At 38.9% G+C, this 22,796-nt stretch overlaps 1 protein-coding gene across 4 annotated transcripts in view; it reads left to right on the forward strand.

Moving 5' to 3' along the window:
- Positions 1-12,141: 12,141 nt before the first annotated feature.
- flnc.L (filamin C L homeolog) overlaps positions 12,142-22,796 on the forward strand; it is a 52,114-nt gene continuing 41,459 nt past the window's right edge. For 3 of the 4 annotated variants that reach the window (XM_041586606.1, XM_041586607.1, XM_018252798.2), the window contains exon 1: positions 12,142-13,020. In XM_041586606.1, coding sequence (XP_041442540.1) covers positions 12,669-13,020 — 352 coding nt within the window. In that variant the 5' untranslated portion in view covers positions 12,142-12,668. The remainder of the gene's footprint in view (positions 13,021-22,796) is intronic. The other variant, XM_041586605.1, reaches the window with a different exon arrangement.

A 22,796-nucleotide genomic window follows, 5' to 3' on the forward strand; every position in this document is an offset into this window, starting at 1 on the left:
CATTGAAACATTAATTAAACCTAATAGAATTGTTTTGCTACCAATATGGATTAATCCTAATATATTACTTAGGATCGAGTACAAGGTAATGTTTAATTATTACACAGAAAAATGAAGTATTCAATAGGATATTCCCTTACCGTTATGCAGCATACTATATATATATATATATATATATATATATATATATATATATATATATATATATATATATATATATATTCAAGCATTGTATTAATTATAGAACTCAAATCACAATTAAATAGAAACAAAAAAAGATATGAATGGGTCATGTTGCATCTTTAGTGTAATAAGGATCTTAGACTAATGTAAAGCTGGCCATATACAATTAGGTCTACTTGTTTGGTTTGAATGCCAAAGCAGAATATCTTTGCCTGATTTGGCCATCTACATTCTGGGTCAAATTGTGCTGATCCATTTGTTCGGCCCGGACCCAACGATCAGATGATCATTTTCAACCAGTGCCGCCTTACTCATTAGTCAACCATATAGTAGTAACTATACCAAATGACTCACCATTGTTTATTTTTTTAATAGCAGCTCAATACTTGATTCACACTGATGTTCTGCCCTGAAGCTCTTTTCCATATAACCTCTTTTTGTCTCCCTTCAATATATAATAATGCTGCCATCTGTTTGGAGACTAGAGGAGCTCCATAAAAAAGCTTTTATTTTACTTTTTATTCCCTCTGTTGTTACCCCCAAGAGACATTTCTGCTGACCCTTTATAACTGTACTTTTTGATGGTAGTTATGAAAAATGCTTTGACTTACAGCTAACCAGAGCATAAGAACATCAGTCAGAATCCATGATGGGACTATAAATCTTGTATAGTCAGCTTTTTGAAACATTTGAGCTTTCCCGGCTAGTAGAGTTAATTTTCTTGCAGAGCCAAATAGGTATTAAGATCTGACGTTCCTTCCATGTGACCAAAATAGAACCTGCAGCACTTAAAGTCCATACAGTGCCCATAACAACTATTAAAATACCTCCTGTTCCCATACCTCTCTGTCCATTCTCTTATTTCCTTTTACCTTGAAAGAATCAATGTTAATGCTTCATAAAGCCTGCTATAATATAACAGCAGTGTCACTTTTTATTCTGCAAAGAAAGTATAAATTGCCTTAGTGGCGTAGCTTGGGACCCACGGGGGATGTGGGGGTCCAAAAAGAGGGTTGTTGTTTCTGCCAAACAGCAGCAGCATTCAAAATGCCTTACATGTCATAGATCCTAGTAATGGCATTATAAGAAGCACATAATGGGGTGCACGTAACCAGTTTAATGTCAGCATGACTGACTAGTAGACAAAGTAATAATTTATAATTAAATATGTGATTTGGTACTGATAAGCTACTGTGTGACAATGACTGTGCAGTCCTGTCTAATGTTTTCAGAAAGGAAGGATGGGAATCATGGTTCATGATGGATGGTTGGTGACTATGTGGGACAGGCTAGATAAGGGGTAGTGTCGGAGTTAGATGTAAGCTGCCTGTGTGTTGTTCAATGGCCACACACATCATCTGCTATTCTAGGAGCAGCATCACAGGAGAAATATGAACTCCCCCTCCCCTACTTGTCTCTGTTCTTTTCCCTCCCTGAATCTTTCCTTCACATTAGCCTTCTAGCGTTATGATCAAATCCTTTGAATCATTCTTATATTTTACTTTTATAATTTTACTAGCTATACAGGATGCTTTATTTGCATTTCTTTCTTACCTACTTATCCCTTTCCTTAAACTCTAATCCTATGTCTGGGTTTACCAAGAAGCACACAACAAACCGACACAATGTTTTTACAAAAAAATGATGTTTTAAGAATTAGTACAATGTAATATTTGGAAATATTTATATACGAATAAATTTATTTAAAAAAATACATCCATTGGCTTTGGGGATGGGGAACTAGTATATGTGAATAGAGACAGACTGTTATGGGTTCCTTTCAAGATTCCTTTTAATCTGTGGGATCAGGTATGTTTGTGTAGAAAATATAAATTTAGATTTATATCTGGAAGTTCAGATAGTTCAACTTTTCTACATGAGCCCAACCGAATGAGCGTATGTCAAAAAGAGGGTGGTATATTTTCTATTTAATGTAGATGTCATCTAAATGAAGTCAAAGGCCATTAAATTATGTTGCTCTTTCCTCATTGACTCTTCCTAACCATTTCTTCATGCATTTCTTTATGCCTTGAGTATGGAAGATTTTGTGCTGTGCTTGCATATGTACATATGGGTGTATAAAAAGTTGTACACCAAAAACAGTGCATTCACAGGCCAGTACTATTTTTAGCAGACAGAATTTGTTACAAGGTTCATTGTCAAATTGGCCACCTCAGGGGCCTGCACCTGAAACTAGCTGAAAACAACTCAACTGAAAAAAGTGTTGGAAGGTGGACAACCCCTTTAAAGGAACAGTTCAGTGTAAAAATAAAAAAAATGGGTAAATAGATAGACCGTGCAAATTAAAAAATGTTTCTAATATTGTTAGTTAGACAAAAAAATACATCTAATCTATGCAGACCGGAGTGACTGGATGTCTAGCACAACATAACTGAACCCAACTTCTTGCCTTGCAGCTTTCTAACTCAGCTACTTTAAGGGGGGGGGCACATGGGACGTAACTGTTCAGTGAGTTTGCAATGGATCTTTAGCATTCAAACGCAATAATTATGACCCATGTGCCCCCCCTCAAGTCACTGATTGGTAACTGCCTGGTAACCAATCAGTGAAAAGCAAGAGAGCTGCAAAGCAGGAAGTATTGTTCTGGTTATAATGGTAGACATCCAGACACCCCAGCCTTTCTTCATTACATTTTTGGTTAACTAACTGTATTGAATACATTTTTTATTTTGCACAGCCTATCTATTTACCCAGTTTTTATTTTTATACTGAACAATCAATTCGTTTAAGGTGAAGTCTGGGTTGACCAGAGGCATAACCAAAATGTTCCATTGTTTGAATTGGCAGGACTGCAAATGCTTTCTCTTCTCTGTCCTGTAACTATTTCCAATTGTACTTTATAAAGACAAAGCAAAACTTTGTCTAGAATGCAGTAAAAACATTCACCAGCTTACACACACACAAACACAACCACCCACCCACCACCACCACCACCACCATAGAGCTGACAATCTAAGGGTAGAGGGTAACTTACAGACACAAATAGAAGGATATCAAGTACTGCAGGTTACAATAGATGACACTGCACTATAAGTGCCAGAACTGGGTGAGGTCTTATGCGAGAGTTCCAAGAGTTATTCTTTGAGTTTAGATCCAAACAGACTGAGGGAGGATCATCTCCAGAGAAATTTAGGGATGACATTCCAAAAGTAAATAGCAGCAAGACAGAAGGGTTACTGGTGGGAAACAGCAGTACTAGAGGGGGTGCAGAATGCTCTGAAAGGAATGGAGAATTTAGCCAGGAACGTATGGAGACACAAGAAAAGAGATGCAATGAGGTTCAGATGACTGAAGGGCATAGAAGTTTATAAGGAGGAGTTTGTTAATTATACTTTGTTTCATAGGAAGCCACGATACGGACTTCAGCAGGTGAGGGGCCTGTAGTCTCTTGCATGAGAGAAGGAGAATTCTGGCAGGAGTATTTAATACAGACTGCATGTAATGTAAGGTATGCCAAACCCAGAACAAACCCCAAGGTCCCTGCTTCGACTTAGGCTTCCACCTATAACAGCTGCCTTTCACTTCAGGAAGAGCTCTCCGATACTCCAATGTCGCCAAGTCATATAGTGAGTGGACAAAGGAGAGTGTTCTGGGCATACAAGGGAACCAAATGTGTTCAAGAAGAACGGAGAACAAGGAGTGCGGTTGAGGGACATGCTAGGTCGATATGAATCAGGCAGAGCAGTACAAAATCCGCAGTCAGGAACATAATCAAGGTCAGGGTCAAAACCAACAGTAGCTGTAGAACAGAAACAGAATCCATGAGAATGGTCAATAAACAGGCAGTAAACTAGGGAAGATCAGGAGCAGACAAGAGATACTAGAAAATGCACCCAGGAACTATAAGAAATAGACATACATTTTGTGTGAAGAAACCAAAAAATTAGATGACACATCATGAAAAGTAGGAGAGGCATGAGAACTTCATATACAGGAATTGGTGGTAATAGCAATAAGATCAGCCCTATAAAGGGAGTGCTGGGCTGCTCTGGGATACTGGAGGCATTACCTTGAGTTATGAGTTGAATAAAGACTTTTGTCCACCTAGTCCAGCTCACAAATGCACTACTCTTCACTGCTGATCCAGCCAAAACTGAAAATAATCTTGTCAGTTGTACTTAAAGAGTTATACAATCATTCTTCACATCATAATAAATCCATAGCAAATGGAACTGATCTCTTCATTAACATTTTATGTCTTTAAAAAATTAATAATTTTGGCTATTAAAATTTCTCCTCATCCAGAAAGAGAAACGGCCCTCACAAATTCTACTGGCAGAGTGCCTATATTTGTACTGCTGAAGAACCCTTCATTGTCTTTAAGGAAATAAAACCTTTCCTATAATCAAAAGAACTAACCTTTATACATTTCTGTGAAATGTGTGATCTGTGAGATGCCTCCTGTGTGTTAATAGTTACAGAATAAACTCCTAAATGTGTCATAGTTAGAGCAAACAACCCCAGTTTGAATATCATAACTATTCCTCATAACTTAAATATTGGGTTCCTGTCAGGGGTGTCTGTTTCAGCAGCCCCGGTGTTCCCATCCCCTGCACTTACTCCAGTGCTAAGACAGGGAAAGGGCTGGAAACAATCTCATATTACCTCCTGGAAGCAAACACTGGTTTCCATTTTTAATTTATTGCCCTTCTCTAAACTTTTCCCAGTAGTATTCTCCCTAAAAGATGGTACAAATAGGTAGCCAAGGTGCAGCCATACAGGAACTTGAAACAAGGTAAAGTTATCCATTGGGCCAAGCCACTAACTGGCATTGTATATTATTATTTATTTTTTACAATCAGTATCACATATGGCATTCATGTTTACTTATATCAATATTGACCCTTTCCCCAAACCAATGCCCCAGTTTATCCACATTTAATCCACCCTCCTGTACCCCCTTTAAAAGCCTAACATTTCAGAGTGAGCATAGTGCAATTTTAAGTTGGGTTCTTGCTAATATGTTACACATCTGATCACTCCAGCCTTTATAGAGTACATTTTTGGGCCAGTTTTAATTTTTACACTGAGCACTTCCTTTAAGGTATTCTACTAGCAACACTGAATCAACTAGAAAATTGTCATTTTATTAAGCCACACATATCTCCAAGAGTAAATTACAGAATGAAGTCTCATTCTGGAGCCAAGCCAATAATTGAATATAATACACTGGACACATTATTTAGCGAGTCTTATCAAATTAAGCAATCCTAACCCTAAAAGCAAAGTAGACTGAGGGGTCCCCTCCTATGTGTATATAATAACTGATATAGTAACACTATAAATATTATGACCAAATGCAACATGGTGCAAAAGAAGTGAACATGAACACTGGCTGCATATTAAAGGGCAGAATCCTTAAAAATCTGCTTTTAGTAAATCAATGAATGTTAAAACATTGTAATTTGATATAATTTAAAGGGGACCTGTCATCCTTATAAATAATTCCAAATCCTTTTCTATTATGTTAGTTGAGCAAAATAAACTTTATTTACACTATGTAAATTATTTAAATCTTGTGTCCTTTAGTCTGGTAATTCACAATCACAGCAAGCAGGCAGGCGCCATTTTGTGCATACTAATATTAAAGGGGTTGTTCACCTTCCAAACACTTTTTCTGATTGCTCTCCAGAAATAAATACTTTTTTCAATTGCTTTCCATCTTTTATTTTTTACAGTTTTTCCAAAATCTTAGTTTAAATTTAAAGTTCCAGTCTCTGGTGTTTCAGTCTGGCAGATCAGGAATTCAGGTGCAGATTCTGCGCTGTTACAATTCTGTAATATTTAGTTGATACATTTCTCAGCAGTATCTCTGGAGTATTAACAACTATTGTATCAATTCTAACAGCTGCCTTTAATAAAACCCAGGGATTCTGCTCAGCATGGAAAAAGATAAGAAATGTATCAACTAAATGTATCAATATAGAACAGTTTACAGGGTCGGCAACCACCCTCCCAGAGCAGCTTTAGAAAGGTGAAAAATTAGACTTACAATTTCATATTAGAAAAACCGTCACACATAGAAAATAAAAAGTAAATTGTAAAAAATCATTATTTCTGGTGAACAATCTAAAACCTACCGAACTAAAAATTGTGTTGGAAGATGAACAGCCCATACCCAGAAACAGGCGACATGGGGTGAGAGAATGGGAAACCTATGCCTAAGGCATAGAGGCTGGATAGTTAATATATGATTGACAGCTCAAATTTTTATATACATTTAAAACAGGTATGGATGTTCTAATAAAAAAGAATTTAGGTTTCATGTTTCATTTGCAAAGGACATATATTATACAGCTTTTATTATGAGTGACGGATCCACTTTAAAATGCTAAAATGGGTATTACTTTCTATTTTCTACATATTGTGGATGCCATTGACAACTTCTTTAGATCTTTACAGCACCTGCAAACCTCACAGCACCCGGTCATGGAGAAAGTGCAGAAAGCTGACTTGAGAAGAGTTTAATACAGAGCAGGCACAGAATTTACACTGTAAATCAGTTTAACTTGTCAGCAATGGAACTCTGCTAATAAGGAAGCCAAACTACATTTATCTGTTTATAGAAGAGGAGGTGAGAACAGCAGTGGTTCTTAAACACAGGGGCAGATTTATTGAAATCTTAAAAAGAATTCAGTTGAATGCAGTTGGTAATGCCAAATACAAGAATTGTGAGCAGTTGGGACAAAATGTTGTTTCACTCTAGAGAAGAAGATGTTTTTTTATCATCATAAAACTAACCACACACACACAAGAATATACGAACACATACACTAATACACTAGTGTACACTTACAGGTGCCTGGATTATAATGGACTATATAGGTCTAAGCTCTAAGTAAGGTAATGTGAAATGTGAGTGTGACTTGTATGAATGAGGTAAATAAGCGTGGGCTAATATAGGTAAGTGTATCTAAGTGAGGGATTGGTAATTGAGAGTGCAAGTAAGAATGGGTAGGGTGTGTAACTGAATATCAGTAATTGTAAGTGCGATAGTGTGTATGATAAGCTCGGATTGTAATTGCAAGAGTTGAGTGTAAATTTGTGACTGAATGAGGGCATTATTTGTGTATTTCAGTGTGAGTGTTTTAGCTTGCATGTGGGATTTCGACAGCCCTTACTATAATGGACAGTTATGAGTTTTCTTCCAAGAAATGGTATTTGCAGGTCAAGGGCAACTAAGAGTAACTAAAGGGATCCTGTCATCGGAAAACATGTTTTTTTCAAAACGCATCAGTTAATAGTGCTACTCCAGCAGAATTCTGCACTGAAATCCATTTCTCAAAAGAGCAAACAGAATTTTTTATATTCAATTTTGAAATCTGACATGGGGCTAGACATTTTGTCATTTCCCAGCTGCCCCTGGTCATGTGACTTGTGTCTGCACTTTAGGAGAGAAATGCTTTCTGGCAGGCTGCTGTTTTTCCTTCTCAATGTTACTGAATGTGTCTCAGTGAGACATGGGTTTTTACTATTGAGTGGTGTTCTTAGATCTACCAGGCAGCTGTTATCTTGTGTTAGGGAGCTGCTATCTGGTTACCTTCCCATTGTTCTTTTGTTTGGCTGCTGGGGGGGGGGAAGGGAGGGGGTGATATCACTCCAACTTGCAAGTACAGCAGTAAAGAGTGATTGAAGTTTATCAGAGCACAAGTCACATGACTTGGGGCAGAAGGGAAATTGACAATATGTCTAGCCCCATGTCAGATTTTAAAATTGAATATAAAAAAATCTGTTTGCTCTTTTGAGAAATGGATTTCAGTGCAGAATTCTGCTGGAGCAGCACTATTAACTCATTTTGAAAAAAATTGTTTTTCCCATGACATTATCCCTTAAGGTCAGTGAGAAGTAAACCAACCCTTTGATCTTTGCTACTCAGTCAAACAGCTACATGTTTAGCTTTTGCCCCTGCCTTAAACACTAATTTGCACTCAGTGTGTTACTTCTGTCACAATCCATTTACCATGAAGTCCTTCAGGTGTCAATAAAGCCAATGGTTGGTATTGTGGTTGGTATTGAGGTGTGGGTGGTATTCTGTGTTTTCCCTATGGCACAAAACACCAGTAAACACACAAAACAGTGCCTGGGTCATCAACCTATAATGAAAAATAGAACAAAATATGGCTGAATGGATCACTTCCCAATCAAGCTTTTTTTCTGGATGGAAATTATCATAGAATGTGTATTGTTTTCAGAATTCAGTCATTAAAAGGTAGTTTTCTTATTCCACCGGGACTTGACATTTTGCTACAAACCTCTGTTTTCAAATATGCTTATGCTACTGGTGGAAGCCCTGAGGAGATCCCTATTCCCTTGGTAGCAGATGCAAAGCATTCCTAGACTGTGATCAGATTTAACTGAGTGACACACACAATCTCTGTGACTCATTACTCTGCCTCATGCATCTAGTTCTTACTCATTACTTTACAATATATATGATGCACACTAGGCATTATTTAGAAGCATATTTGGGTTATTTTTAGCTTTTGGCTGGTATGGTATAATCTAATGATATGTGTATGTGCTGGCCTGCTCTGCCCTGCCCCCTTCAGCGATCGACCTATTGGGCATGGTTGGGCTTGTTGGGCATGGCTCTTTAAATGCTGATACGTTTTTGGGTTGGCCACAGGTTGGCAGCAGGCCGGTTAGGATTGGGTGTGGGTTGATTTTTTTATCACTTATTTTACACTAATATCTGCCAGCATACATGGTAATGCTCTGGATCTCCAGACTCTGTTCAACCAACAATTTTACTAACTCATCATTTCCCCCCTCTCTGATCACAATATGCTCACATTTCAACTCTCACTAACTCCCTCCTCACCCCCTGCTATTCCCCAAACACATACTTACCATGACTTGCAAGCTGTAGATGTGCTACATCTCTCTTCTTCCTTTGACTCTCTTCACTCTAATATCTCAGCCATCTCATGTCCTAATGTGGCTACCTCTGTCTACTATAGTACTCTCACCACTGCCCGTAATGAGCTTGCTCCTATAAAAACTAAACGTGCTAGACCTAAACCACTTCAACCTTGGGCTACTGCTCATACATAAGACACTCCCGTGCACTTGAGCGTCACTGGCACAAATCCCGCTCAGAATCAGACTTTTGGAGCTACAAATCTGACCTGCCTCCTATAACACCAGCCTCTTCCAAGCCAAACAACATACTTTACTTCACTCATTAACTCCCTTTCTAAAAAACCAGCACAACTTTTCTCCACCTTTAACACTCTCCTCTCCCCTTCTCCACCCCCTCCATGCACATCTGTTTCTGCTCAAGATATTGCTGAGCACTTCAAAAACAAAATTTACATATCAGAAGGGACATTACACTACTCAACCCCCCTAGACTTCCACCACCCTCCCTACACACTCCCCAATCTCTCCTGTGCTCCTTCACCCCTGTCACTGATGAGGAAGTCTCAAAGCTTCTGGCCTCTTCTCACCTTACCACCTGCCCGCTTGATCCAATTCCCTCAAAACTTCTCCGCTCTCCTTCTCAACTAAAACATGCTCTTGTCGCCCCCATTCTGAAAAAACCCTCTCCAGGCCAGGATTTGTGGAAAGGCCACCTAGGCCCGGGCCTAGGGCGGCAGGATTTTAGGGGGGCGGCATGCTGCCCAACCACACCCACATTTGTTCAAAAACACTGGGGATGCACTGGAGAGACAATCATTTTTTTAATTTCCCGTGGGCCAATCCCCATTGCTCCTGTCACCCTGGAGGCGACAAGGGTGACAAACGGTAGTGGGCCTAGGGGCGCCCACTATGTAAATCCGGCCCTGACCCTCTCTTGATCCCTCCAATCTTGACAACCTCTGACCTATCTCTCTGCTACCTTTCATCTCTGAACTACTTGAGCACCTAGTCTACAACCGACTAACCTCATTCCTCTCTGACAATAACCTGCTGGCCTCCTACAATCTGGTTTTAAGCCACAACACTCCACTGAAACAGCCCTGACTCAACTAACTAATGACCTTTTAACCACTAAAGCCAACAATTATTTCTCTCAGCTGCATTTGACACTGTAGATCACCCTCTCCTCCTCCAGTCCCTCCATTCGCTTGGCCTTCGTGACAAAGCCCTGTCCTGGTTCTCTTCTTACATCACCAATCGTTCCTTCAGTGTCTCCTACAACAGAGTAGCATCTTCTCCCCTACCTCTTTCTGTTCCTGGGACCATTACTATTCTCCCTCCCTCGGCAAACTTCCTCAACTCGTATGGTTTCCACTACCACCTCTATGCTGACGATACTCAGGTCTATCTCTCATCTCCTGATCTCAACCCAGAACTCCTAACTCGCGTCTCCTCCTGCCTGTCTGCTATCTCTACCTGGATGTCACAACGCTACCTTAAATTAAACCTCTCTATAACTGAAATGGTTCTCTTTCCTCCAACTAACACCAGTAACATCCCGGAAGTATCCATCATAGCTAACAATTCCACTATCACCCCCTCTCCCCAGGCCCGGTGCCTTGGGGCTATCCTAGATTCTGCCCTTTCATTCACTTCTCATATCCAGTCACTTATTAAATCATGTCACTTCCACCTAAGGAACATATCCAAAATACGATCATTTATCACCCAAGATGCTGCCAAAATTCTTATTCACTCTCTCGTCATATCACGTCTAGATTACTGTAACTCTCTTTTAATTGGTCTTCCCCTCCAGAGACTGTCACTTCTCCAGTCCATAATAAACACTGCTGCGAGGCTCATTCACCTCAGCAACCGCTCCTCCTCTGCCTCGCCATTCTGTCTATCCCTGCATTGGCTTCCACTACCTTTCAGAATCAAATTCAAATTAATGACCCTGACATTCAAAGCACTTCATAACTCTGCCCCACCCTACATCTCTGAACTCATCTCTATATACTCACCCAATCGCTTAATACGCTCCTCTACTGACCTGCTACTCAACTCTTCTCTCATTACCTCCTCACACGCTCGCATTCAAGACTTTGCAAGGGCTGTACCCCTCCTCTGGAACTCTCTCCCACAGTCTGTCCGACTTTCTCCCAACCTTTCTGCTTTCAAGAAATCTCTGAAAACGCACTTCTTTCGAGAAGCCTACCCTCACTCTGCTTAGCTACCAAACGCAACACCACATACAGTACCACATTTCTCACCCACTTAATTCGATCTTGCCCACTCCCACACCTTTTGTATTACTCCCTTCCCTTTAGTTTAGAGTGTAAGCTCTTTCTGCATAGGGCCTTCCTCACCTTTTGTACCGGTATTGATTGTAACGTATGTAACTCCATATGTTCTATGCACATAATTCATGTGATCTAGTTGTATAATCACATTTACTTTACAGTGCTACGCAATATGTTGGCACTATATAAATACATGTTAATAATAATAATTTTATTCCTGTAGGCTAAAAGCCTTGAGGCTGAGTTTGCTGTTTACTGAAGGATTTTCTAATTGCAGCAAGCTTTCTTGTTTACTTGTGAGTGTCTGCCAGAGGGTTAGTCTTGCTATTCACTGAATGAGTTAATGCAGAAGTTATGTTTTTGGGTGGTAGAGGGTGATTGATTTGGTGAGAGAGGGTGGTGGTCTCCCCTTGCATTACATCTGTTGCTTTTGTTAACTTGTGTTGTAAGATCCCTTCCTTCTACCCCCTCTCCCTTTCCCCTCACAGCCAAACCTCCCTGACATCTGACATGAGGTGTCTAAAAATACAGAGATGTTACAAGCAGTGAGAGCATGGGCAGCCTAAACCAATGGAAGCCCCTGCTATCCATAGCACCCAATCGTGCCCCTGCTCACTATCTCACTGGGGATTAGGAAAATACTCATCTTAGTTGTATATGGTCATAGCAAAAGCATTCCAGGGAGTCTATGCCTCTGACGTTGGGGGTGGGAGGGGGAGAGGAGCCCAAAGAGGGTGGGGGCATCGGTTTTCTTTAAAACCAACTCCATGCAGGACTCCACACTTTCACACAAGTTGCCAAGGACCTGCAGACTCACCTCTCTCTCTGTCTCTTCCCTCCTTTCTGCAGTGGAATCCGAAGCCCCAGGACTGAGCTGCCTCTCTGTTCTATATCTTTCATTCCTTTTCCATCTTCCTTTAACACAAACAGCAGACCTGACCTGCTGCAGTCACCCCCAAAAAGGACTCACAGAAAGGAAACAGAAGACAGGAAGTAGAAAGAAAAATTGGGAAGGAAATTTGGGCAAACTCTCCTCCCTCACAGGACACTGGGGACTGAGGAAGCCCCTGTAAGGGTTAATCGAACCGTAGCCAAAAAACATCTCACTGTTTCCAAGCGGAGGACAAATAATAAGGGAACTAATTTAATTGTTGAGGTCAGTTTGAGCTTGATTTCACAGATTTTGGGCTTTGGATCCAGCAGTTGCCTGCTCACTTTTTCTCTGATTCACCCCACCCTTTTTTGTTTCATTAGCTGATCCCCATATAAAAAGCAGAAAGCTTCCAAAGCAAAGTCATCATGAGCAGCAACGATTATTACGACCAGCAGCAGTTTTGCCAGGGCGAAGAGGTAGATGAGATGCCTGCTACAGAGAAGGACTTGGCAGAAGATGCCCCATGGAAGAAGATCCAGCAGAACACCTTCACCAGGTGGTGCAACGAGCATCTCAAGTGTGTGAACAAGAACATGGGGGACCTGCAGAAGGACCTGAGCGATGGCCTCAAGCTCATAGCCCTGCTCGAGGTGCTTAGTCAGAAGAAGATGTACAGAAAGTACCACTCCAGACCCAACTTCAGGCAGATGAAACTGGAGAACGTGTCCGTGGCTCTGGAATTCTTGGATCGGGAGCACATCAAGCTGGTGTCTATAGGTCAGTTATTGGGGCCTCACACTGATACAGACAGGGGCGGGCAGAGATATATATTTATATTCCTGATAGTTGTATGTATATATATATATATTATATATATATATATATATATATATATATATATATATATAAATAAATAAATATATATAAACATGTGCTAAATGCTGTAATGCATGGGAAATGGTTTAATTGATATGGTTTAATTTTGTCTATGTATATATATATTTCGTTAAAGATATTCTACTGGGGGTAATTCAGTGTAATACTTTGTGTGTATATGAGGTTATATGGCCAGAAATGCCTGAGGTAAATAAGAATGAACTTGTACTGTATAACTGTATACATATCATGGAGGGAACTCGATGGTTACTTTTAATATCCTGATATTTTACTAGGGTACTTTTTTTTATATTACACAAGTTTCTGTGAGTCATATGACACAAATGACATCACTAAGCACCAAGTATAACTAGTGACATAACTAGTGAGCTCTGATCTAATTTTCCAGATATTCATGTCCCTTCTCTTTGATAAATTACAAGAATCATTTTATAATGTTTCTAACTTTACCTGCAATTAAAAGATATCATTGCCTCATTTATAAGCTTTTCACCACTGTCACCTCATTTACTACTACAATCATGTGACTAGGGCCCTTACTGCGCATTGTGGGATTATAGCCCTTTTCATACTTTGCCTATTTCTAAATGAGCTTAAATTAAAGCACATAATATTCAGTGACTGTGGCGCATTAAGATACAGTGTATCATGGGAAATGTAGTATAACTCCACAAGTTGTACACAGAAGTAGCTTATGAAAGACTACAGCAAGAGTATGCAGCATTGTAACATAGTGAGTGCTGTAATGTGTAACCTTGTAGCACCACACATTGGGTGAGACAGTAGCAGCAGCTTATGATGACAGAAGGAGGCCTTTTGTATGCTTTACCAACAGGTAGTTGCGGCATTGGGTCAGTTAAATTGTTGTTTTAATTCAGCGAAATATGTTTTGAAACTGGATAATGTACCTCTTGAGGAAACGTTTAAAGATTTTAAGGATTGGTGCCCAAAATAAAAGCACAAAGCAAATGTGTTCAGAGTCAGCTTAATGTACAAGCCAGCACTTATCATCTTCCACATGAAATGAGATAATGTATTCAAAAATATGGAGCAACATCTGGAGACCTTTTCTATTCCACTATTGATCCAAGTCCTTGAATAAATTATGCTGAACCAGAACTTTAACAACTTCTTCTGTGAGTGAGAGAGAGAAATAGAGATATATACACAGTTTATTCACAGAAGTAGTTTGCTTGCACATAAACATAGTTTAGGACTCATTAAGAAAGATCTTTTTGGTGGGGAACAAGCTAAGCAAAAAGGGTCAGGTCGGGCAGGTTTATGTACATTTTACAATGGGATCATTTATCAACACTGGGCAAATTTGCCCATGGGCATTAACCCATAGAAACCAATCAAGTTGCTGCATTCATTGTTCTACTTGCAGCTGGCTTTAAAAAGCTAATCACTGATTGGTTGCTATAGGTAACTGCCCAAGGGCAAATTTGCCCAGTGTTGATAAATGAGCCCCAAGTGGGTATAGTTAAAAAAGCAAACATTTTTCCCAATATATAGGTAGGATTATTAAGGGAGGAACTGCCTTTCTGTATAAAAGAAAGGTGTGCATCTATAACAGGGGTATTAGAGACTTTTTTGGCTCAAGTCTTCCAGCCTTCTCTGGTCCATTATGGGGTGTGACTTCATATAACTGTTTGCTTAGAGGCATTTAAAAAGCACGCTAGTCGCCCTGTTATAGACAAGTAAGTGTTCACTCCAAGCTGACCGAGCTTCCCAGCCACTGTTGGAGGCTCCCCTAGGTGGGGCACATTTCCATCTTGGCAGTTTATAAAATGAATAACTTCACAAACAATTTTAGCAGCCAATGGGACTTAACCGTACTTGTTCTTGTGCATGAGAACAACTTGTTTCACACATTACTGCCCCTTTAGATGACCTTTTCGAGGAATCTTGTAAATGTTTCACTAATGTGAAAGGAAGGGGCATTGACGGGGAAATTATCTCATCTGTATATTAAGTAACAGTGGGGTCTACTTACAAAGGTCGAATTGGCATGCAATGACACTGCACACAAAATTTAACCTGATGACAAATGACTGGCCAGGCTGAACTTTGATAAAATACAGAATAATAGTTTCTTGAATAATATGGCCCTGCACACACCTGCTATTCTTAATAAAAATGTTGATGTATTATCAGAAGAAACTATAGGCCAAATAATATTTTTTAAAGCAAGCTTTGTCCATGGACTGATTCTCATGCAAAGCTAAATCCCATATAGTCCATATGTACAGAAGGCAAAAAAACAGAAGTGGCTGGATATTGGGAATAACTTAATCTATAGTTAAAGGGGTGTTAAAGGGGTGTTCTAAAAACAAATGCGCTGTAAGGCTGCACATTTATTGTTATTTTTTATTATTCATCTTTCTATTCAGACCCTCTCCTATTCCTATTCCAGTCCCTTATTCAAATCAGTGCATGGTTGCTAGGGTAAATTGGATCCCAGAAACCGGTTTGCTGATATTGCAAACTGGAGAGCTGCTGAATAAAAAGCTAAATAACTCAAAAACCACAAAAAATAAAAAATGAAAACCAATTGCAAATTGTCTCAGAATATCACTCTCTACATCATACTTAAAGTTAATCTAAATGTAAACAACCCCTATAAGTCCCAAACCCTGGGTGTTATCACAACCTTTACAATGCTTGTGTGAATGTGGGAGTTGCAGTTCACCACAACTAGATTTCATGTTACATCTGTGTGTGGTGTAATATAAAGGGGCAGTTACAATAATATTTTTGTATCTTATAATCTGTGTAACATTTCATTTGGTCTCTTATTTTTTTGTTTCCGTTTTAATTATTAAACTTTGTATTTGATTCTGGTTGCTATTGTAAATGACCCTGGAAATAAGGTCTTTCATGTTTCTTTCAAACAAGTTTGTTAAGTTTCAGTACAGGTAATTAGGAACTGATAAGGATGAGAAGGGCAACATTAGTTTATTTCTAACTTTTCGTCTAAGGCTTCTTTCTATGGTTGTTTTAAATTAAGTTTGTGATGCATAACATTTTTTAATGTAGTCCGCCACATGGCTACTATAAGTTAGAACATTAAAGCAAACATTTGATTGGTTGATATCAGTAAATAGTATGCATTCGTAAATCAGCCACTGCAAGACTTCCATGGACAAAGAGGCATCTGGTTTAATTAGTACTCTTAGGGGGTTGTTAACTAACTCTGATCTGGCTTTTTGGGGCAAAACTCGAATCTTTTTCGATTTATTAAAAGTCCGATGCTACAAAAAGTTATAATCCAAAAATCAGCGATATAAGACCTGCTGAGGTTGTATATAAGGCAATGGGAGAGGTCCCTCTCCTATTTGGAAGTTTCCATGGTCTGTGCTGGAATGAGCCTGAAAATCCGACTATTTCAGGCTTTTCAGGCAAAAATCTGAAAAATTCAGGAAAAATTCGTAAGATTCTGGAAAAAACTATCGATCGATTGTATCGAGTTTTTACCAGATAAATTATGCTTTTTAAATAATAAATAAGGTCAAATTGTGAAATTCTAGTTTGATCTGACTTTTTTATTTTAAAAAATCAGAAACATTTTGATAAATAGCACCCCAACAGACAAACGGTTTAACCTGTTTTCCAGTGCAAAGGCTTTTTATGTATGCTAATAGGAATACAGAAATACACACAGGATAAACACAGAACAGATTTAAAATCCCACTGTTGCAGACTATAGGAACTGCAGGTTCACTACAGCTGGAGACTACAGGGTAGAGAGCTCTGATATAAAGTGCTACTGATACTGTCTTGCCCTTCTATACAAACTATATTACAGCAGCACATTCTTCCCAGGCATAAATCTGTGGAGCACAATAGGATTTCTTCAGGGAGGTCACCCCTGCTTGAACCCCACCAAAAACAGAGATTTGCAGAGGTTTTATTGCCTTCATTATTGCTTCCCCGAGGGGTTGGGTGGAACCCAGGATGATGAATACTGGACTAAACTTATATAGCTCTACATTAAACTCTCTCACAACTTTAATTTAATTACAGTTTCAAAGCTATGTGAAATTTGTATCACACCTGCTATGAGATAGCCCAGAGCTTGAGGCAGAACTGAACTGAACTGCTAATGCAAAACAGAGGGAACCTTGGTTATTCCACTTTTATTTGGTGACTATCTACAACTGATAAAACACAAGAATCATAGCATTAGGATAGGGACTTAAGGGAATGATGTTTTCAAAACATGAGGACAATTGTCTTAAAAGGAATATATAGAAGCTTTGCTGACTCCATTGGTCCTCTAGAAATTAGGAAACACAGGAAAGTTCCTTTGGGTTAATATCGCCACACATGAGTGGGACAAGAAAGAAATAGTTTTATCACTACTACATTTCACTGTACGGTGCTGTATAATGGATAATGTCACGGAAAACCTTTTCTTTGAACCCTTATGCCAGAAACAAGTTGTGGCCTTTAACTGAGCATGTATGAATTAAACAGAAGTTGCTTGCAGCCTCCCTTACATCAAATGAAGAATTAGAATATAAAGTATAATTCCAGATGGAAGATGACCTGGTTGCACTCTCATATGTCATAGCACTGAATTTGCCTAGATGCTGTAAGGGCTCTTACACACGGCCGTTCCGACCTGCGCTCCCCTGCGTTCCGTTTGTTGGCGTTCAGCCGCAGGGGAGCGCAGGAATAGACGCAAGTAATGATTTGAAATGGGGCTGTACTCACTCAGGCGCGTGTAGGCGCCGAACGCAGGTTCAGACGCAACATGCTGCATTTTTCCTGCGTTCGGCGCCTACACGCGCCTGAGTGAGTACAGCCCCATTTCAAATCATTACTTGCGTCTATTCCTGCGCTCCCCTGCGGCTGAACGCCAACAAACGGAACGCAGGGGAGCGCAGGTCGGAACGGCCGTGTGTAAGAGCCCTAACAAATAGCATCAAATAAGATGTTTGCTTTAAAACAGGTGACCAGAAAATGCTTATTACTGATTGGTTGCACCAGGTGACTAGTCTTGTAGCAAACGTTGCACCTTTTATTACATTTCAACAGAGCCGTATAGGTACAGATGGAGCAGACTTTGTTTTCACTTTACAACATGCCTGTATTTTTTCAATGATATAAAAATTCACGTAAATGGCATAAATGGTGAGCCATTAGATACAAATGCTGACATAAAGTGTACTCCATCTGCAAATCATTCTGTAACACAGAGCAGCTGCTATTTTCTCCTCCTGAGGAAACTGTACAACAACAGAAGTTCTTGTCATTATGGTGCTGCCAGATAGCACACAGTAGTAAAAAAAAAAAAAAAAAAATATATATATATATATATATATATATATGTGTTTTATGGTAATCAATGACATGGATACTTTTATAAAGTAAAGAAGTATTGATTTAATGTTAAATATACACAAATGATGTGGGTACATACCCTTTGGGGGCTTTATGAGGGGAGGTGACAGGCCCTGAATGTTAATTGGAGTGGTTGTGTGAGCAATTACCCTAATAATAAAGATGATAGGTAGCATGTACATTCTATAGATATTTTCCAAAGACATACATATAGCGTTTTAAGGATAACACATGTAGAAACCCAACTTGACAATGATAGTCTACATGGCTACCTACTATACATAGTAAACTGTAATATCTATATTCTCAGACACATATATATTATAACATTATATATAACATTATACATATTATAACATATATTCTCAGCCACATTCATAGGTCTGGTCACTCTGTCCAAGAATATTGAACTAATATTATGTATCTCATTACACTTCCAGGTTATACATTTTTAAAATAGACTTAAAATTTGATTTTTGAGCCCAGCAAGAAGCATCTCATCAAGCAGTAAGTGTTAAGAGCTTTGTGTCCCATGGGAAAAAAGCCTTATTAAAAATTATATTATTGTTCTGCCACTCAAATTTGATTGACACTGCATGTGAATAGAGGGCATTGATGATAAAATTCTTCCTTTTTTTGCTCTGGCCCCCCCTCCCTCAAAAGCAGATGATCTGCCGGTTGCTTGTTAATTTAACAGGAGTATTTGCTGGAGATTCCTTAAATTCCACCCCATTTGGTTTGCCTCTGATCAAAACACTCAACATATTCCACAACCCTTTGCATGTGGCACAGTCACACTGGAACTGATGCAGTGCTGCAGGGCACGTCTCCTGTTTTCTGTATTAGGGAAGACTATTGCTAAAAAGTTGTTTTTATATGCTTATAGTGTTCACAAATAAACAAGTAAACACTTTTTCAATGAAGCATACTGTAACTAAATACATCTGAAACTGACTTTGTGGCAATGTCGAAATTCTTTTTGCTAAGCCCAACAAACAAAATGTGTTAAAGTTAAGACTTCATATATTCAGAAACCATTTAAATATTGGTTATTAATAGTCATTTTAACAATACATATTTATAAAGCACCAAAGTATTACCCATTTCTGTACACATGTAATGCAGAATAATTAAGTAAAACTCATATAGTTAAGGGAAGCATTGTGCTCAATGTGCTTTACACAGGTATGGGGCCTGTTATCCAGAATGCTCAGAACCTGGGGTTTTCCAGATAACATATCTTTCAGTAATTTGGATCTTTATACCTTGTCTACTAGAAAATCATGTGAAACCAGTAGGCTGGTTTGCTTCCAATAAGGATTAATTATACCTTAGTTTGGATCAAGTACAAGGAACTGTTTTAGGAACTGTTTGGTTATTACAAAGAAAAAGGGAAATCATTTTTAAAAATGTTGATTATTTGGATAAAATGGAGCGTGTTGGAAACAGCCTTACTATACTTTGGAGCTTTCTGGATAACAGGTTTTCGGATAATTGATCCCATACCTGTACTTAATTGGCAAGTATAGTAGTAAAGTATGAGTATAGAAGTGCAAGGAGAGCATTGCAGTGGTTTTATTTGCAACTGACTGTGGGGAAATTGCAGAGTCTGTAATATGGACATAAATGAGCCCTCAATGGCACATAGGGTGTTTCTCAGCATGGGCCATTTTGGCTTGTTGATAATTGCCACAAAGCAATTCCTGCCGGTAAGTTTCAATACAAAAACACTTACCACTTTGGGCTTAAAAACAGCTACTAGAGGTACCAAGTGTTTTCCATGTTAGTAATTGTGAGCTTCTTCTCAGCTAGCTGAAATGTGCTTAGCCAAAAACTGCCATTTGTTTCATCAGCTTTGTGATAGACTCTATGAATTACATGGGCACTATTCAGTCTACAGCTATGGGGAAAAGCTAGGAAAAAGCAGCATTTGCTATATATAAGGTGCTATCATTTATGGTAAGTAAACCATAGTGATTACCAAAGTTTGTAACAACAAGTTTTTGACACAGGCCTGGCTGCCTTATTCTGTGATTATTTCAGAGGGTCTCTGTATGAGGTGTTAGATAAACCATGCCTGGTTGTCCCTTGCAGTGAGAAGATATGACAGGTGTGGGTGACACAGAGCAGGGGACACATTACTGATATGAGCTGACAGCTTGACTGATAAAGGGATTACGGGGGTAGGGAAGCAAATGATACTGTCAAGCCATATTTTCTGAATGAAAGAGGGACAAGGAGCTCTCTGAATTAAATACACACATATACGTATTAATATCATACATAATATTTTAAGCTTTACTGAGCAGGGCCCTCTTTGCCTTTTGTATTGGTTACTGGCTGTATTCTTGCATATATATATATATATACATCTCAAAGGGGATGTTCATCTTCCAACACTTTTTTCAGTTCAGTTGGTTTCAGATAGTTCACCAGAAATAAATAATTTTCCATGTGACTGTTTTTCTTATATTGAAGTTTAACGTTTCATTTTTCACTTTCTAAAGCAGCTCTGGGAGGATGGGGTCGCCGACCCAGTAAACTGTACTAAACTGATACATTTAGTTGATACTTTTCTTATCTTTGTCTCTGCTGAGCAGAATCCCTTGGTTTCATTAAATGCAGCTGTTATAATTGATACAATAGTTGCTAATACTCCAGAGATGCTGCTGAAAAATGTATAAAATAAATGTTGCAAAATTGTAACAGTTTAGAGTCTGCAACTGAATTACTGAGCTGATAGGCTGAAACACCAGAGACAGGAACATTAAACTATAAAAATTAGAAAGTAATTGAAAAAAGTCTTTATTTCTGGTGAACAATATGAAGACAATTGAACTGAAAAAAAGTGTTTGGAAGGTGAACAACCCCTTTAAGGTGAATGACACAAGTAGTCTGAACATTCTCACCTGGGTCATTAATAGCTGCTAATGCAGGTGACAAAATGCTCAAAGTCACTCACAATTAATATTAAAGGGGTTGTTCCCTTTTAATATAATATTCTATGACAATTTGCAATTGGTTTTCAGTTTTTATTATTTGTGGTTTTTGAGTTATTTAACTTTTAATTTAGCAGCTCTCCAGGTTGCAGTTTCAGCAGAGTACAAATGACCCTAGCAACCATGCATTGATTGGAATAAGATTCTGGAATATGAATAGGAGAGAACCTGAATAGAAAGATGAGTGATACAAAGTTGCAATAACAATAAATATGTAGCCTTACAGAACATTTGGTTTTTAGATAGGGTCAAGGACCCCCATTTGAAAGCTGAAAAGAGTCAGAAGAAAAAAGCAAATAATTAAAAAACTATAAAAAAAATAGTGCAGACCAATTGAAAAGTTGCTTAGAACTGGCCGTTCCATAACCTACTAAAAGATACCGTAAAGGTGAACCACCCCTTTAAAGGTTAGTTCACATGGGGAGATTTTGTCGCCTGGTGACTAATCGCCTCATCTTCTGAGCGACAATCTCCCCGAACTACCTCAGCGTGTTTTCCCATAGGCTATAATAAAAAAGTCGCCTGCGCTAAAGCACATGCGGTGATGCATTTTCCATAGTCGCCCGAAGTTGCCTCGGAGCTTTAGCGCAGGCGATTTTTCATTCTAGCCTATGGTAAAACACGCTGAGGCAGTTCCGGGAGATTGTCGCTCAGAAGACGAGGTGATAACTCGCCAGGCGACAGAATCTCCCCAAATCTCCTCGTGTGAACTAACCCTTAAGGCAAGGCAAATGTCAAGCAATTGCTGTGACAAAATAACTGCATGCCGCTGACCTAAATTGTTTGTTTGTTACCTTGACACATAGGTATCTGTGGTGTATTTGACCTGGTGCTCAAGTTTCTATTCACTAACGCCACATAATTTAAGTAAGAAAAGGGGTGGGGCAAGAACCAGGGTAAATGTTTTTATAATAAATAAATTGAAAATTGTCCCTGGTGTTTTGGGTGGGCTATTAACCAACATGGGAAATGCAGCAACATTACTAAGGAGCATGAAATAGAAATAAGGCCAGGAAGAGCATAATGCTCAGCATTATATTACAGGAATGAACTAGAATGAAGGATCTATAGCAGAAGCACAGAGTAAAATTAAACAATACACATATATTTATATACATATGAAGAAAAATGAATTTGCAGGGGGTCTTATATGTGGTAAGGCAGTCAGAGTGCATATGTGCAGATTACCATACCAGTGCAGCTTTACAGACAGATGGCAGATAAGTTATAAATAGACATTGCTGGTGGATTTAGCCTAGACTACACTAAACTTGATATGTGACACTGATAAAGCTAATGTAAAGCTTT

This window comes from Xenopus laevis, chromosome 3L, assembly GCF_017654675.1.
Source record: "Xenopus laevis strain J_2021 chromosome 3L, Xenopus_laevis_v10.1, whole genome shotgun sequence".
Classification (NCBI taxonomy): Eukaryota; Metazoa; Chordata; class Amphibia; order Anura; family Pipidae; genus Xenopus; species Xenopus laevis.